The 17,609-nt window shown below is 50.5% G+C and overlaps 1 protein-coding gene across 1 annotated transcript; it reads right to left on the reverse strand.

Annotated features, from left to right (window-relative positions):
• Nucleotides 1-15,958: 15,958 nt before the first annotated feature.
• On the reverse strand, nucleotides 15,959-17,336 carry Fgf21 (fibroblast growth factor 21). Its single transcript, XM_005084708.4, has 3 exons — nucleotides 16,653-17,336; nucleotides 16,471-16,574; nucleotides 15,959-16,360 (listed from the first exon to the last, which is right to left on the reverse strand). The coding sequence occupies exons 1-3, from the start codon at nucleotides 16,885-16,887 to the stop codon at nucleotides 16,070-16,072; spliced, it is 630 nt and encodes a 209-aa protein (XP_005084765.1). The 5' UTR covers nucleotides 16,888-17,336; the 3' UTR covers nucleotides 15,959-16,069.
• Between the last annotated feature and the right edge of the window lie 273 nt (nucleotides 17,337-17,609).

The raw sequence follows: 17,609 nt of genomic DNA on the forward strand, positions 1-17,609 counted from the left end.
GGATCATTTTTGTTGACTATCTAAGGAGCTGGCGCAAACGTGGGGTTTCTGCATGGACGTAACAGCTCTAACTCAGGTCCCCACGTTTGAATGTCAAGTGCTCTTACCCCCTGAGCATCTCACTAACCCTGTTTTTGTTTCTGGGGTCTCACATAGTCCAGGCTTGCCCCAAACTGTATGTAGCAGAGGATAACTTTGAACTCCTGATCTTCCTGTTTCCACCCCCACCCCCCCCTTACATGGTCACGGCCCATTGCGCCCCTTTGTCCTCCCTGCTCACATGAAATGTCCAGAGCAGGTGGGATTATACTGTAGATGCTTGTCTGGCAGGGAGGACAAAGGGGCGCAATGGGCCGTGACCATGTAAGGGGGGTCAGATCTGTTTGGAATGTTAGAATATCTGGGAACTAGACAGCTGATGTGGCATGACCTTGTGGTTGTGCTAGACACCCCAGCACTGTGGTATTCCTTTAATCTCTATTTACAGATAAGAACTCTGGGATTCTGGTGCTAGGCAGCCGAGGAAGCCCAGCCATGTCTCAGTGTCTACGTAGCTCACCTTATAAGTCCATGGTTTGCCTGTGATTTTAGTTAATGCTTGTCGTACTGGTGGCTGAACCTAGCACCCTCTCATGTTGGGAAAGTTCTGTCTCAGCCCCCATGCTCTTTTGCTTGTGTGTGGTGTGTGGTGTGTGTGTGTGTGTGGTGTGTGTGTGGTATGTGTCTGTGTGGTATGTGTATGTATGTCTGTGTCTGTGTGGTATGTGTGTGGTATGTGTGATATGTGTGTGTTAATATGTGTGTGGTGTGTGTGTTTGGGACAGAGTCACATGTAATCAGAGCTGACCTTGAACTTCAACTGTTTTTTGTTTGTTTGTTTTTGTTTTGTTTAAGACAGAGTTTCTCAGCCGGGCGTTGGTGGCGCACGCCTTTAATCCCAGCACTCGGGAGGCAGAGGCAGGCGGATCTCTGTGAGTTCGAGGCCAGCCTGGTCTACAGAGCGAGTTCCAGGACAGCCTCCAAAGCCACAGAGAAACCCTGTCTCGAAAAACCAAAAAAAAAAAAAAAAAAAAAAAAAAAGACAGAGTTTCTCCATAGCCCTGGCCTGAGCCCCTAATTCCTCTGTCCATGCCACTTCTCAGATGGCACAGTTGCTTGGTGTTCCCCTCCTCCACCTTCAGAATCCAATGGAAGGACGGAATACACATGGCATCACCGGTCACTAGGCAGAGTTGAGACTCTGAGGTGAGATGATGTTGGATACACAGGACTCAGAGGGATGGCTTGTGAATGACACTCATCACCGTAAGGCAGGGACACACCCCATATGTAATACACCCACACCCTACACATGAACAAACACCCAACCTCCACCTGTGCAGGTACACATATGCGTGTGCACGCCCACACACACACACACACGCCCACACATGCCCACACACACGCCCACACATGCCCACACACACGCCCACACATGCCCACACACACGCCCACACATGCCCACACACACGCCCACACACAAGCCCTCACGCCTACACACACATGCCCCCCACAAACACACACACACACACTATACATGCACCCCTGTCTCCTCCAACAGGATGCATGTTGTCCAAGACGCTAAATGAGCAGAGCTAGGATCAGGGAGCCTGGTGTTTCCAGCTGCCGTCGGCCAGGCTCAGTGGTGGAGAAGGAGAACTTTGAGGCCAGCATCTTGGTGACATTTACCTTGGTGACTTGCCAGATAGAATGATAATCAGTTTCACACGTCAGCATGGCCAGACAGTCCCCCATGTGGCTCAGCTGAAGGAGGACATCCTGGTCCAGCAGGTGGGGCCTGGAGGTGGGACTGCCATCCGCAGTGAGTATGAACACTACAGTCCGGGAAGGAATCTGACCTCAGAGTGACTTTATGAGCAAATCTGAGATCCTCTCCATAGAGGAGATGGGTGTCAAGGACCAGAGAGAGACACAGGGCAAAAAAATCTTTTCCTATTTATCCAAGTGTGGGAGCCATGCTGATGATGCTACCTTGGGGTCCAGGAACAAGATTAAGGGCCATACTTGGCTGGAATCCGGGAGAAAGAAACCACAGAAACGTTACTAACTTTGTGTTCACAGACAAAAGACAGTGTTCACATGGCCTTCTTGGCAGGAGAGAGGACTTAGCCGGGTCTCATGGGGCGAGGAGGATCACAAGTCCATCGCCAGCCTGGGCAACTTAGTGAGATGAGACCGTCTCAAAATAGGTGCAAGGCTGCAGCCTGGGCACGCAGGAGCGAGCACTTTTGTGTGAGCCCCACCACTCATGTAAAACGCTGGGCACAGGGGCAAGCATCTGTCACTCCAGCCCTGCAGGGCGGAGACAAGCAGACTCCGGGAGTTAGGTGGCCGGCCAGCCCAGACTGAGAGATTCTGCAGACAAAGGCTGTGCAAGCCGGAGAGCCTGACTTGGATCTCCAGAACCCACGGGGAAAAGAGAGCTGCACCTTGAAAGTTGTCCCCTGATCTCCAGGCCCACGTAGTGACACATGCATGCCCACACGCACACATACCTATCACATATGCACACAAATGCACCAATAGTAAACAAAACTTAAAAATATAAAACTGCTTAATCTGAAAAATAAAAGGTAAAGAACTATTAAGAAAGATGCCCACCACTGACCTCTGACCTCCACATGAACACGCATGCACACATGTGCACACAAGAATATGTACATATTCCACACACACAAAATCTAAAAGGTAAAAGAGCTGGGGTGCAACTCAGCAATACAGCCCCTGTCTAGACTCTTCCAGTGAGGGGCAGGGTGTGGCTCAGTGGTTGAGCACCTTCTAGAAGCCTCTGCTGAGGGGCGGGGGCATACTTGGATGGGGGGATGTTCAGGGAGCATGCGAGAAGCCCTGGGGTTCAGCCCCGGCACCTCAGCAACAAAAGTAAATCGGGATTATTCGAGGGTTAGCTTTAACAGCCCACACAGTCACTCTGTGCGTTAGGTTGGCCTGGGTCTTAATTGTCTTAACTGTCTTAATTGGTGTGGGAAGACCCAGCCCACTACGGAGGGCCCCATTCTTTAGGCATGGTGAACTGTGTAAGTCCAACTAATCACAAGCAAACACAGAAGCAAGCATGTGTGAATTGCTCTCTGCCTTTGACTGAATAGCCTGTGTCCAGCTGTCCAAGTTCCTGTCTTGACTTCTCCACAAAGATGAACTGTGGCCTGGCATTGTTAGCCCAACAACCCTTCTCTTCGGGGTCACCTTTGTTAGGGTGCTTTATAACAGTAAGAGAAATGACACTAGAGCATTCTGTTTTAGGAATTTTACAGACATTGTCTTTATGATAAAGACGGAATTAGAGATGATAGGTTCACAGTGAAGGGTGAGCCCAGTGGGCCTGTGTTCCACAGCCTCCTACTGTGAGAGGATTCCCAAGATGCTTTGGGAAGAAGGCCTTATTTGGATGCATAGCCTCAGAGGTCCTAGTGCATGGTTGCCTCAGACAGTGTTTCTGGATCTGGGGTAAGCAAAACTTCCTAGGAGGAGAGCTACCTATGTCTTAGTGTTATGGAGGGAGGAGGAGGAGGAAAGGAGAGAAGACTCAAGAGAACGCGCCCTGCGGGGCTCTCTCTGAGGCCCCTGCTCCCAGCAGCACTTCTGGGCACCTATTCATGGCTGACTCAGCGCTCCTGATCCAAGCACATCTTGGCAACGCCATCAGCTGAGGACCAACCTTCAGCCAGGAACCTCTGCTGACACCGCAGAGCCCATACTCCTAACTGCTGAGCGGTCTCTCCAGCTTGGACAGGCTTCGGGAGGTGACCCCTAAGCTCCTGGAGCTCCTGTCTCAGTGGTGGAGTTTCTGCCTAGAATCGCGCAGTGAGGAGCTTGGGTCTGGTTTTTATTGGGCGGTGTTCAGGAGATAACTGGGTGATAAAATGAAGAGTGACCCCATTTGTCTGAACCACAGGCCAGTCCAGGTAAATGTGACTGTCACACTGTCAGGTGACCTGCAGGAAGTATCTCTGTGAAAGCAACTAAGGGAGCATTGGAAGATTCTAAGGAAGGCAGTCATTGCTGAACTGGGCTTTAAGGATACTGAGGGGCCGGCCTGGTCTCTGCCCTGTATGTCTGCCCTTGGTAGGTGCTCATAAGTGTATTCAACTGTAATAAACTGTGACCAGGGCCCAGTGCGGGGCACATGATCATCTTCTCAGTATTCAGGAGGAGGCTGAGGCAGGAGGATTCTAAGTTTGAGGCCAGCCTGGGTTACACAGTAGGTTACTCAAAAATAAGCTTTGTGCAGTTCTCAACGATGACTACGAGGACTCCTCAGATTCTTTACGGTCGTAGCGAAATGTGACAGGTAGGGCTGAGGTGGCCTGAGCTTCCCCAGGCTGCGCCGCCAGGTGAGGAGGTTGTGTTCAGACACTCGGCTCTGCTGTCCGAGTGCTCAGATGCCCACTGCAGTCCATGCAGGGCCAAAGATGCAAGAAGAGAGCCACAGCCATGTGCAGCGCAAGGGGGGACGTGCCCTGGGGAGGACGGAGCCAGCGCCAGGTATGCCGAGCACGCCGCATACACAGCGACGGGGCCAGGCAAGGGCATCGCGGAGGCAGAGATAGAAGGAAAGGCCCCTGGATGATTAGAAACTGAGCTGCCGGAGACCGTTCTGCTCCTGGGCAAGGTGCGATTTACTGCAGAGGCAGAAAGTGCCCTGTGAGTTCTAGGTCAGACTGGGCTACATGTGTCAAACAACAAAACTCCAAAGCGTTGATATGTGACTGAAAAAATGAAATAGAAGGAGGAGGATGTGTCTATCCCCACAACGTGGAGATGATTCTTATTGCGGATATAAGGGAGAAAGCGGGCAGACGGGAGCGACAGGCTGAATAGGGCCAGCAGACTAAGGCAGAGAGGAGGGGGAGGAAGAGCAAAAGAGTCACTGACCAAGAGTGGCAGCCAGGGCCAAAAGACCAAGAGATCAGCATGGCCAAAACGGCCGAGTTATGTAGGGATCAGGCTGGGGTTAGGGAACGGGAAGGTCAGCCCCTGGGAGGTGGAGGGTTAAGGCGGGGGGCCGGGGGGGGGTGCTGGGAGGAGCCACAGGTACTGAGGGATGCTGGGAGAACTAGTTAGCATCTGTTTTGACACGTTAGTAGCACCTCAGTTAGCCGAGGTTCCCCAATTCTGAGACCTGACATTGTGTTTATTGTTTTTTGTTTTTGGAGACAGGATCTCTCTGTGTACCTCAGGCTGTCCTGGAACTTGCTCACAGAGATCCGGCTGCCTCTGCCTCCCCAGTGCTGGCCTTAAAGGTGTGCACCACCACTTCCCAACTTGTTTATAAAAAGATTTTATTTTTACTTGTATGCCTGTGTGAGTGTGTGCACCTAAGTACAGGTAACCCCAGAAACCTCAAGAAGGTGACAGATCACCTGGACCTGGACTTTCAGAACGCTGTGAGCCTGCAGACGGGATGCTGGGAACTGAACTCAGGTTCTCTGCAAGGGCAGCTGGTGTTCTTAGCTGCCGAGCCTTCTCTGCAGCTCCTCGTTGGTCTCTGGCCCACTAGCAGAGGCCCGTCTCCCTGGGCCATGCTGTTACTACACAGAGGAGAGTCTGAGGTCAACATAAATATAAAATGTTTACAATAGACACAAAAGCATTTCCAAAATACAGTAAATGAAGTGTGTATTGTTATGGATGTTGCTTTTGGTAGAATGGTCTTTTAAATTCCAAATAGACATCCAATGCTTTTTGCTTGTTTTATCAGGGTTTCTTGTCTCATCTACTCGGGAGGCTGTGCAGGGAAAATTCCTGCACAGAAAAAGTTCAAGGCAGGTGAGGGCTACAAAGTGACTAAAGTCAGCCTGGGCACCTCAGAAAGGCCTTGTTTCAAAACCAAGGTAAAGGTGGCTGGTGTGAGAGCCACAGGTATATTTTAAGTTTTGAATATGATGCCCAAGAGATCAAGGAGACAAAAATGCCTCTGATCTGCAAGCCCCTTGCCCAAGAATAGACACTTCTTGAAATGCTGGAGGCCGTTGTTTATGGAGATAACAAGTCACATGTTTTCACTCCCCTAAACAACTTTGCTTGATCCATCCGCACAGAATGTGCTTGATCACATGTGGGTGGGAGGTATGTGGACAGGAAATGTGTCAGGACGTACGATTGCCCCCGGTTGGATGCAGGTGAACGGTACACACGCAAGAAGTACATCAGAGTACATGCGTGCTCGAGACTGGGCCCAGTGAGAAATATGGTGGCTTTTGGGGGTTGACATTTTCCCCTCTGATTTTTTTGTGATGAGGATTCTCTACGTAGATCTGGCTGTCCTGGAACTCTCTCTGTAGACCTGGCTGGTCTTGAACTCAGAGATCCACCTGCCTCCGCCTTCTGAGTTAAAGGTGTGCACCAGGCTAACAAAAGAAAATTTAAAGAAGGAGCTAACAGATCACTGTGGATTAACCCACAAAGGATGCATCTCAGATGTGCTTTTCAGTGGCTGACCTCTGACCTCTTTGTCTTCATTTTAAGAGTGAAAGGAGCTGGAGGGACAGCTTAGTGGCTAAGAACACATGCCGCGTTTCTAGAGGACCTGAGTTCGAGTCTCAGCACCCACAGTTCCACAGTGGCATCTCTAGCATTTATAGCATCTGCATTCGTGTGCAAACCCCTGCCCCACCTATTTAAAAATAAAAACTTAAAGACTTAGTGCATTGGTGTTTTCCCTGTGTGTATGTGAAGGTCTTGGATCCCTTGGAACTGGAATTAGAGATGAGTCTGAGCTGCTATGTGGGTGCTGGGAATTGAACCCAGGTCCTCTGGAAGAGCAACCAGTGCTCTTAACCACTGAGCCGTCTCTGCAGCCTCCCCTTAGCTGATGTGAAAGGAACAGACACCTCCAGGCTACAAAGATTCCCTCTATGTTTCCTTGTCAGGACTGAAGCCGGCACAGAGGCAGGGTCTCAGCTACTGTGTACAGCAAAGGACAGGCCTGTTATTCAGCAGCTCAGAGGCACTGCAGGGGGTGGGGACAGAGCCTGGGAAGTGTTCAGAATGTTTTACCCCTACAAAAAGCCCTCAAGAATGTGTCTCACAATCGGTGGGAGGCCCTGTAAGCTTCCAGAAGTCAACTGCACACGGCCTCCAGATATCTTTCCAGCTGCTCTTGCTGTTATGCTAAAAGAAATGTTTCAGGTCTGGAAATGCGGCTCAGTTTATACAGTGCTTGCCTAGCATGCATGGAGTCCTGGGTTCTGTCTCCAGCACCACTAAAATCCGATGTGCTAGAGTATGCCCGTATTCCTAGCACTGGGGTGTAGGGCAAAGGTTAAAAGTCAGGGTCATTCTCAGCTATGTAGTGAATCCCAGGCCAGGCTGTGTGTTTTAGTTACTTTCCTGTTGCTGTGACAAAAGCAAATCAAAGTTTATTTCTGTTCATGGGTACAGAGAGGTCACAGCAGCAGCTGGTGACATCACCTCCACAGTCAGGAGCAGAGAGCAGTGAGTGTGTGTCCTCAGCTATCTTATCCCCTTTACCTGGGGCAGGACCAGCACTGCTAACTTTTACTTTACTGAGTCCCTCCGTTTCAGTTAACCTCATCAGCACAGGAGCCCCCGGAGGCAGATGCTAAACAATCCTCAGAAGTGTAGGTAGCAATTTACTCAGAGTTAAAGCATGCCTCCTTGAAGCCAGGTGTGGTGGCACACACCTTTAATCCCAGCCCTGGGAGGCAGAGGCAGGCAGATCTCAGTGAGTTCAAGGCAAACCTGGTCCACAAATCGAATTTCTGGACAGCAAGGAGGAACGTTACACAGAGAAACCCTGTCTTGAAAAACAAAACAACAACAAGAAGCAACTCAAAAGTCTCAGGAAGTACTTGAAACTGACCAGCTTCACTACCCATTTCGTGCCCAGACTTTTACAAGCAGTGATAATTGCTGCATCCCTGCCCCTCCCACTGGAAGATTCTAAGCAGGAGCCCTACCAGTGAGCTACACCCACAGGCCCTTGTATTGTAGATGTATCAGGCTTTCTTTTGGGCCACCAACCAGCTCCCAACTCATGACATGAGACTTATTATCAGTTGCGAATACCCTGCTTTATCTAATGCTCGCCCCACTAGCTCTTAAAACTTAGTTTAACCCGTTTCTCTTCGTCTTCACTTTCCCTCTGGGCTTTTCTTTTTTTTTTTTTTTTTTTTTTTGGTTTTTACGAGACAGGGTTTCTCTGTATTGTTTCGGGGGCTATCGGTCCAGCCCGGCCTCGAACTCACAAGAGATCCGCCTGCCTCTGCCTCCCGAGTGCTGGGATTAAAGGTGTGCGCCACCACCGCCCGGCTCCCTCTGGGCTTTTTAACTTTCCTTCATTCTGCGTGTCCTACTTTCCTGCTGCCTGTGTCTGGTAACCCCGGGCACCTCCCTTTCTCCCTCATTCTCCTCTCTCTCCTCTTGTTTTCTCTTCTTTTTCAAGCCTAGATTTCTCCTCCTACTTATTCTCTCTGCCGATCCCTCTATTGCCTAGCTAATGGACATTCGGTTTTTTATTTAGACCAATCAGGTGCCTTAGGCAGGCAAAGTAACATATTGTTAAACAAATGCAGCATAAATAAATGAAACACATCTTTACACAGCTAAAGTAATATTTTACAACAGTAGATATTTAGATATATGTATACGTGAATTGTATATATCTGTTACTGCCCTTGCTACTAGTCTCTTTACAGTGTACTACATAAACTTTCCTGTGAATTTTAAAACAAGTTGGAATAAAATTGTATGTGCACTCAATGTATAGACTGTTTCCCTAAACAAGAGCTCAGGAACTATTTGCACAGCATGCACATTGTAGGAGGCGTTACCCACCAGCCCTCCAGAGTAGAATAAAAAAGAAATCAATACAAGGACTGGGCGTGGTGGTGAACACCTGTAGTCCCAGCTCAAAGAGGGAGAGGCAGGCAGATCTCTGTGAGTTTGAGGCTACACAGTAAGTTCCAGATCAGCCAGTGCTACAAAGTGAGACTGTCTCAAAAAACAAAAGCAAAGAAGCCCGTGTGCGTGAACGCACCGTGGCAGGAACGTGGTGGTCAGAAGGCATCTTTACAGGGTTCGCTCTGTCTTCCACCTGGGTTCCAGGGGCAGAGCCTCAAAGAGCTTTGGCTCATGGCCATTTCGCTGACCCGTTGTATTTTGAGACATTGCTTTGCTATGGATCTCATGTTGGCTTCAAATTACCTATCCTCCTGTCTCAGTTGTTTGAATGCTAGGATTAGGAATATTATATACCACCATGCTCAGTTCCATTATACCTTTTTAGTGTGTGTGTGTGTGTGTGTGTGTGTGTGTGTTACACATGTGAGTGTAGTGTATACAGAAGCCAGAAGAGGGCATGGAATTCTTAAACACTGAGCTATCTCTCTAGCGTTTTGTTTGGTTTTTGTTTTTCAAGACAGGGTTTCTCTGTATTGTTTTGGAGGCTGTCCTGGAACTCACAGAAATGTGCCTGCCTCTGCCTCCCAAGTACTGGGATTAAAGGCCCACCAATGCCTGGCTCTCTCTAACTTAGAAAAAAACGTGTGTGTGCGTGCATGTGTGTGTGTGTGTGCGTGTGTGTGTGTGTGTGTGTGTGTGTGTACCCCCCCGTGCATGTGTGCCCCCGTCCATGTGTGCTGGCCACGGGAACCCACAGCACACACATGAAGTCAGAGGGCAGCCTGTGGCAGTTTGCTCTCTTCTCCCGCTACGTGGCTCCCAGGAACCAGCATTTGCAGCAAACATCTTTTACCATTGCTGGGCCATCTCACTGCACCCCCTCCATTTGCTTCATATTTTTGAAAACACAACATAAAACATTTCATTAACAGTATCTACTGGCCTGTGTGGCATATGAAGCCTGAGGCCAGATATAGTTGGACTCACTCGACCCTGCAGGAAGATCTCAAGTTCCGGGTCATCCTTGGCTACACAGTGAAGTCAGGACACAAAAGGACAAATACGTCCTTCCGTGTCAACCATTGTCTCTTCTCTCTGGCCTTGACACAAGAAGGTCAAAGGCCTGTTTTGTCCCCCAGATATGTGCAATCCTGATGTTCCCTCAAAGCCAAATTCTTTGGCAACAAAATCATCAACATGGCATTTTGCTTATCTTGTGACTCAGCAGACTCTGTGTTCATTCCTCTCAGTCAAATTTGGTTTTGTCACAAGGTTTGGGAGCAGCTGCCCACGCTTTCTCCTGCCAAGGTACTCTTTTCCCTCTGTACATGGTTTGAGCCAGGTGGTGCAGGGCACAGCTTTAGTCCCAGGACTCTGGAGGTAGAGGCAGGCTGGAGGTTGTGGCCAGCCTGGTCTACAGGGTGAGTTCCAGGACAGCCAGGGTTACACAGAGAAACCCTGTCTCAAAAAAAAATCAAAAAGAAAAGAAGAAAATTGAGGAGTGGATACCTTGAAACTGTGCATCAGGAAGCATGTGAATCTGTGGGTTATTCTAGATTTATGTATGCCCACCTGCGTCGCTGCACACCGGAGGCTGAGTGGGGAACAGAGTTTACCCACTGCTGAGGAACACTACTCTAACTCCGTGAAGGTGTGCTGCCTTTGTTTATGCTGCCGTTGTTTAACTACGGAAAGATGTGTTGCTCTGCCTGCCTGAGGTGCCTGGTTGGTAGAATAAAAAGCTGAAAGGCCACAGCTAGGCAGTAGAGGGACAGGCAGGGAGAGGAAGGAGGAGGAGGAACCTAGGCTCCAGAGAATGAGCAAGTGGAGAATGAGGGAGAAAGGGTCTGCCAGGCAGCTGCCAGACAAACACCAAGTAGGACATACAAAATGAAGGAAAGATAAAAAAAACTGGAGGAAGAAAGTTAATTTAATTTGCTGGGCAGTGGTGGTGCACACCTTTAATCCCAGCACTCGGGAGGCAGAGGCAGGCGGATCTCTGTGAGTTTGAGACCAGCCTGGTCTACGGAGAGAGTTCCAGGACAGCTTCCAAAACCACAGAGAAACCCTTTCTGGAAAAAAAAAGTTAATTTAATTTATAAAGCTGAAGATTCATAACTAGTAACAATTCTCTGTGTCATGATTTGGGAGCTGGTTGGTGGCCCAAAGTCAAGCCTGTTGTAATACATATATGATATATTAATATATGTGTATGCACACTGGTATTAGTTTTCTGATACCAAAAGCAACCTGAGGAAGAAAGGTTTCTAATGGGAAGATGACTGATGACATTTTGTCCACTCACTGGAGAGAGAGAGAGAGAGAGAGAGAGAGAGAGAGAGAGAGAGAGGGAGAGAGAGAGAGGGAGGGAGACAGAGACACACACAGAGAGAGAGACAGAGAGAGAGAGAGAGAGAGGGAGGGAGAGAGAGACACAGAGAGAGACAGAGAGAGAGAGAGGGAGGGAGAGAGAGAGAGAGAGGGAGAGAGAGGGAGGGAGAGAGAGAGAGAGAGAGGGAGGGAGAGAGAGGGAGGGAGAGAGAGAGAGGGAGGGAGGGAGAGAGAGAGAGAGAGAGAGAGAGAGAGAGAGGGAGGGAGAGAGAGGGAGGGAGGGAGGAGGAAGTAGGTGGGTATATAAACAAACCCTGAGTGCCAGCTTCCCGGGACGAACAGAAACGCTCTACTTCCTAACAGCTCCCATAACCTCCCTAAACAGAGCTGTCAACTGGAGACCAAGTGTGCAGACACACGATCCTATGGGGAACATTTCTCACTCAAACATCACAACCGTTTGTTTGATGAGGCAGTTTCTCCGTGTAGCCCTGGCTGTCCTGGAACTCATGATACAGACCGGGTTGGCCTTGAATTCAGAGCTATTCCTCCTGCTGCCTCCCAAGTGCAGGGGTAAAGGGCTCTCCACGGCTTCTTTTGGCTGAGGGTGCAGTTTAGTTGCTAGAGAGCTCATCTATCACTATAGAAACCAGGCAAGGTGGGATGCTCACCGGTAGTTAGTCCCAGCATTTGCAAGCTGGGCACAGGAAGCTCTGGAATATAAGGCCATCCTCAGCTACATAGCAAGTTCCAGTTTAGCCTGGGCTGCATGAGTCCCTGTCTCAAACAACCAAACAAAAGGAGGGAGGGACAAGTGGTGGACAGTTCTTGGTGCTCTCACGAGGGAGTGTGAGTCTAGTTCCCAGATCCAATGTCTAGAGGCTCGCAATCACCTGTACCTCCATCTTCAGGGGTTTGACACCCTTTTCTGGCCTCAGAGCGTCCTGTACAGATGTGCACATAACCACACAGACACACATATACATGCATAAAAATAAAGCAGATAGCCAGGCATTGGTGGTGCAGGACTTTAATCCCAGCACTCGGGAGGCAGAGGCAGGCGGATCTCTGTGAGTTCGAGGCCAGCCTGGTCTACAGAGCTAGTTCCAGGAAATTCTCCAAAACAATACAGAGAACCCCTGTCTCGAAAAACCAAAAACAAACAAACAAACAAAAACAAACAAACAAACAAACAAAAAACAAAAAAACTTGGGCCCTGAAACAGGAACTTCTAATGATTGGGAATACTGTGGCCGGTGCCTGAGCATTCTCAGAGAAAGGGTGGTGACTGTCCACCACTTGTGTCGAAATTCCTATGTGTGGTGTGCTAATTGCTGGTTGTTAGGTTGTAAAGATCCCTTGGGCCCACGGGATAACTGACAGACCCTGTGACTGTAACCCTGCAGTCCTGTGCCCTGTCTTTTTGTTTGTTTGGTTTTTCTTTCCAGACAGGGTTTCTCTGTATTGCTTTGGAGCCTGTCCTAGAACTCGCTCTGTAGACCAGGCTGGCCTCGAACTCACAGAGATCCGCCTGCCTCTGCCTCCCGAGTGCTGGGACTAAAGGCGTGCGCCACCAACGCCCTGCTGATCTGCCCTTTTAAAAGCTTCTCTTTTTGGCTGGTTGGCATCTCATTTCCCTGCCATGGAGTGAGATCCAAGCTGGGCAGTTTGAACAATAAAAAGAAACCTTTGCTTTTGCATCGGAGGTGTTGGCTTCTTGAGAACCTGGCAAAAGAAAAATAAAATAAAACACATCTTTCAAAGAAGTTTAAAACACACACAGGGCTAGCAATAAGGCTCAGTGGGAAAAGGTGCTTGCTGCCAAGCCTGACAACCTGGATTTGATCATCAGGACTCATGGTAGGAGGCGAGAGCTGACTCCCCAAAGGTTGCTCTCTGACCTTTACATGCACACTGTGAAACACATGCCCCTGCCTTCCCAGGCCTGGCCCTGAACTTACACAGCTGGTCTTGAACTCCTAGTCCCCTTGCCTTGCCAGGAGCCCCCACTCCCAGCTTGGGGAGCGCTGAGGACACTCAGTGCATTCCAGATGAGCACCCCACGGCCACACTTCCAGCCCAGGTGCCCCTTAATTATACTTACAATGTTCAAATATTTGAGGAAAATAAAATTGTGAAATTCTTGGCTTGCTATTTTTAGTTGTGGAAGCTTGGTGGAGGACTGTTGACAAGGAAAGTTAATTCTTTAAAAATTAATTGATCATTAACAAAAACCCAAATAGTCACGGCTTTTTCTTGTCTACACACAAAACACTAGTCAGACGTAAAAAAGTTTCACCACAATCTTTCTAACTGACCCAAAATTTACAGGAAAAGGAATGAGACAGAGTTTCAGTTTTCCAAAAAGGCTAAATTCTTGCCTTCCATGGCGACACATGTCTGTAATCTTCACTCTGTAAAGTAGACGCTGGGACAGGAGGATTGCTGGGAGTTCAAGGAGAGTTTCCACTATTTGATGCGACTCTGTCTCTAAAGACAAAAGCGAAAAAGATGAAAAGCTTTGAAGATGGAATGTACGCCATGTTTGGGGCTCACACGGTAACCCCAGCACTCAGGAGGCTGAGACAGAATTGTAGGTCACTGGCAGCATGACCCACCCACTGAGAACCTGTCTCAAAAACAAATAAACAAAGAGTTAGATCATACAACAATGTGGATTTATTCACTACTGAGCCACACACTGAGAACCTGTCTCAAAAACAAATAAAGAGTTAGATTACACAACAGTGTGCATTTATTCACTACTTCTTTTTGTGTGTGTGTGGTTTTTCGAGACAGGGTTTCTCTGTATTGTTTTGGAGGCTTTCCTGGAACTCGCTCTGTAGACCAGGCTGGCATTGAACTCACAGAGATCCACCTGCCTCTGCCTCCCGAGTGCTGGGATTAAAGTTGTGCGCCACCAACGCCCGGTATTCACTACTTCTAATTGTACACTTATGGTTAACTTGAAATTTTTATGTGAAGTGTTTGGTGTTTTCCTGTTCTCTCTCTCTCTCTCTCTCTCTCTCTTTCTCCCTCCCTCCCTCCCTGCCTTCCTCCCTTCCTTCCTTCTCTCTCTCCTTCCTCTCTCTCTCTCCCTCCCTTCTTTCTTCCTTCCTTCTCTTTCCTTTTTTATACAGATCTCACTATGTAGCCCTGACTGGCCTGGAATTCACTCTGTAGACCCGGTTGGCCTCAAACTCATGGAGGTCCGACTGTCTCTACCTCCTGAATGCTGGGATTAAAATTATGCATCACCATGCCCAGGTATGTGAAGTGTATTTAATCACAACTTCAAGAAGGTTTGCCGGGATAGAGTTTGATAATTCTCTGACATAAATAACTGGGCAGGCTGGGTGAGGGTGACGGTGTGTGTACTCTGACTCCTCAGTGCGCCAGCCAGTATGTGCCTCATGCCGGCCCGCCACCCCTGTATTTCATGCCATTGTTATATGAGCTCAGTCAGTACTGCTATAGAGCTAAGACTGATGGCCTAAGTCTGTTCTCTCACTCAAGAGGCTGAGGCAGGAGGATCACATACTCAAAGTCAGCATGGGCAACTTAGTGAGATTCTGTCTCAAAAGAAAAAGCAAAATGGAAAGCTGAGGTGTGACAGAAAATAGAGCCCCTTGCCTAAAATCTCAGAAAGAGCTGAGGCTTTGTCACAGTGGGAGAACCCCTGCCTAGAATCCCCCAGTGAGGGGCTGAGGGCTTACCCCAGTGTTAGAGCCCTGCCTAGAATCCCCCAGTGAGGGGCTGAGGGCTTGCCCCAGTGTTAGAGCCCTGCCTAGAATCCCCCAGTGAGGGGCTGAGGGCTTGCCCCAGTGTTAGAGCCCTGCCTAGAATCCCCCAGTGAGGGGCTGGGGGAGTAGTGCTGCCTTGCCTAGCAAGGATAAGCCCATGATCCCATCTTCTGGAAACAAAAGAACTTGCGTTAACTTCCTAATCTCAGCTACTGCGGATGTGATTTAGAAATAGAGGTTGACTGTGGTTGTGCACACTATTAGTCCCAGCACTGGGGAAGCAGAGGCAGGTGAATCAGTGTGGTTTTGAACACAGCCAGCTCTGTCTACACAGTGAGTTACAGGCTAGCCAGGGCTACATAGTGAGACCCTGTCTTTAAAAAGAAAGTCATCACAGGCCCAAGATGGGGTTTAAGAAAAGTCCTTTGGGGCGGCTGAGATGGCCCCGCTGGCAAAGGCAAGCTTGGTGCCTGAGTTAAGAATCACCAGACCCCACGCGGTAGAGAAGAGAACTGAGTCTGGTTTGCTTCTGTTTCCAGGGCTTCTCTGCGTGGCTCTGGCTGTCCTGGAACTCACTCTGTAGACCAGGCTGGCCTCCTCTGCCTCCCGAGTGCTGGGATTAAAGGCGCGGGCCACCACCCCTGGAGAAGTGACTCTTGCAAGTTGTCCTCTGACCCATAACACACAGGCTGTGCACACCCCCCAAGAAAACACTGTAAAACAGAGTATTATCAAAATCTTCCTCTCTCATGAGACTGTGGGTGTCCCACAGGACAACAGCAAACCGAAGTCCCCCTGCGAAGGCAGTTTTGAGGAACAGTTCTGATCCGCTACTGCGGGCTGCGGGGCCAGGAATGCTGGGAAATGGTGCCCGGTGTGGGGTGGCACCTCACGGTCAAAGAAACACGAGAAACGCGTTTCACTTCTCAAACACACATTTGTCTTTCAGACTCTTTATTGTCCCAAGTAAGAAAAAATTTAAAATAAATAGATAAATACCCACAATAAATAAGAAGAAACCCCAAAAGATACGTTCCCTGAGTCAGGGAGGCTCAGGAGGCATAGCTGGGGCTCCCGTCCTGCAAAGGCCCCACCATGCTCAGTGGGTCGGAGGAGCCCACGTCCGGAGGCTCTGGGGCCGGGCGCCCTGGGAGGTCGTGGGGCGGCTGGAACAGTCCGGGCACTGGCAGGAAGCGCACCGGTCCCCAGGATGCTGGGGGCTGGCTCGGAGCGTCCCTCTGGGGCAGGCGCAGGGGCAGGCCGTGGGCTTCCGACTGGTACACATTGTATCCATCCTCAAGCAGGAGCTCCCGGAAACTGCAGGCCTCGGGATCGAAGTGAGGCTGGGGACAAAGGAAAGCCCGGTGACCCGCGGCGCATCCCCAAGGGCCCAGCCCCGGAACCCTGTCTCGGGCCCGGGGCCTCTGAGGGCAGACCTCAGAGACGGACTCACCGATCCGTACAGGCTTCCGTCTGGTTGCTGGCAAAGAAACCTAGCAGCCTTGACACCCAGGATTTGGATGACCCCCGGCTTCAAGGCTTTGAGCTCCAGGAGACCTGTTGGGGCCAAACACAGACACTCAGAGCCTGCCTACGCCTGGGAGGACCCAGGAGCCTGCTCCTCACCGCACTCACTTTCCGGGCTGCGGTGTGCGGTGCCTTCCACCGTGCCGTCCTCCCTGATCTCCAGGTGGGCTTCCGTGTCCTGGTCGTCGTCTGTGTAGAGGTGCCGGTGCCGGACTTGACCCCCAAACTGGAGGAGGGGGCTGGAGTCAGGGATGGGGCGTGCCTGGGAGACCCCCAGCAGGAAGACAGCCAGCAGAGGGACCCACAGTCCCGGGACCCCGACTCTAGATGTCATCCAGTCCATCAATAACGCGCTTCTCTAGGAGGGCCCCGGCGAGCGAGTCTGAGGGGCGGTGGTCGGAGCTGGCCTCTGACTTGGGTGTCCCAGCAGAGCGGATGGATCCAGCTGCAGCCTGTGGCCCAGGCAACATGAATGCCTGTGTCTCCCACCGAACGCCTGGCTGACAAGACACTCAGGCTGTCTGGTGATCCCAGCAGTCCCAGAATTTATACCCAGACAGGCCCGCCCACGTGCCCTCCCCACTCCTGACGCGTGATATTTGACACACTTGGCAGAAACCTGAATTCCACCGTGGCCAGGGCAGCCTGGACGGATGATGCAACGGGGGTGGGGGGGTCTTTCCAATAGGGGTCCGAAGGAAAGGGCTGGCATGGATCAGGAGGAGGCTGGGGTCTGCACTCCTGGGTCTGAGGGAGGAGGCTGGGGTCTGAGGGAGGAGGCTGGGGTCTGAGGGAGGAGGCTGGGGTCTGCACTCCTGGGTCTGAGGGAGGAGGCTGGGGTCTGAGGGAGGAGGCTGGGGTCTGAGGGAGGAGGCTGGGGTCTGCACTCCTGGGTCTGAGGGAGGAGGCTGGGCCTGGAGCCCTGGGTCTGAGGGAGGAGGCTGGGGTCTGAGGGAGGAGGCTGGGGTCTGACTCCTGGGTCTGAGGGAGGAGGCTGGGGTCTGCACTCCTGGGTCTGATGGAGGAGGCTGGGGTCTGAGGGAGGAGGCTGGGGTCTGCACTCCT

The sequence above is a fragment of the Mesocricetus auratus genome, unplaced genomic scaffold (assembly GCF_017639785.1).
Source record: "Mesocricetus auratus isolate SY011 unplaced genomic scaffold, BCM_Maur_2.0 Super-Scaffold_100054, whole genome shotgun sequence".
Lineage (NCBI taxonomy): Eukaryota > Metazoa > Chordata > Mammalia > Rodentia > Cricetidae > Mesocricetus > Mesocricetus auratus.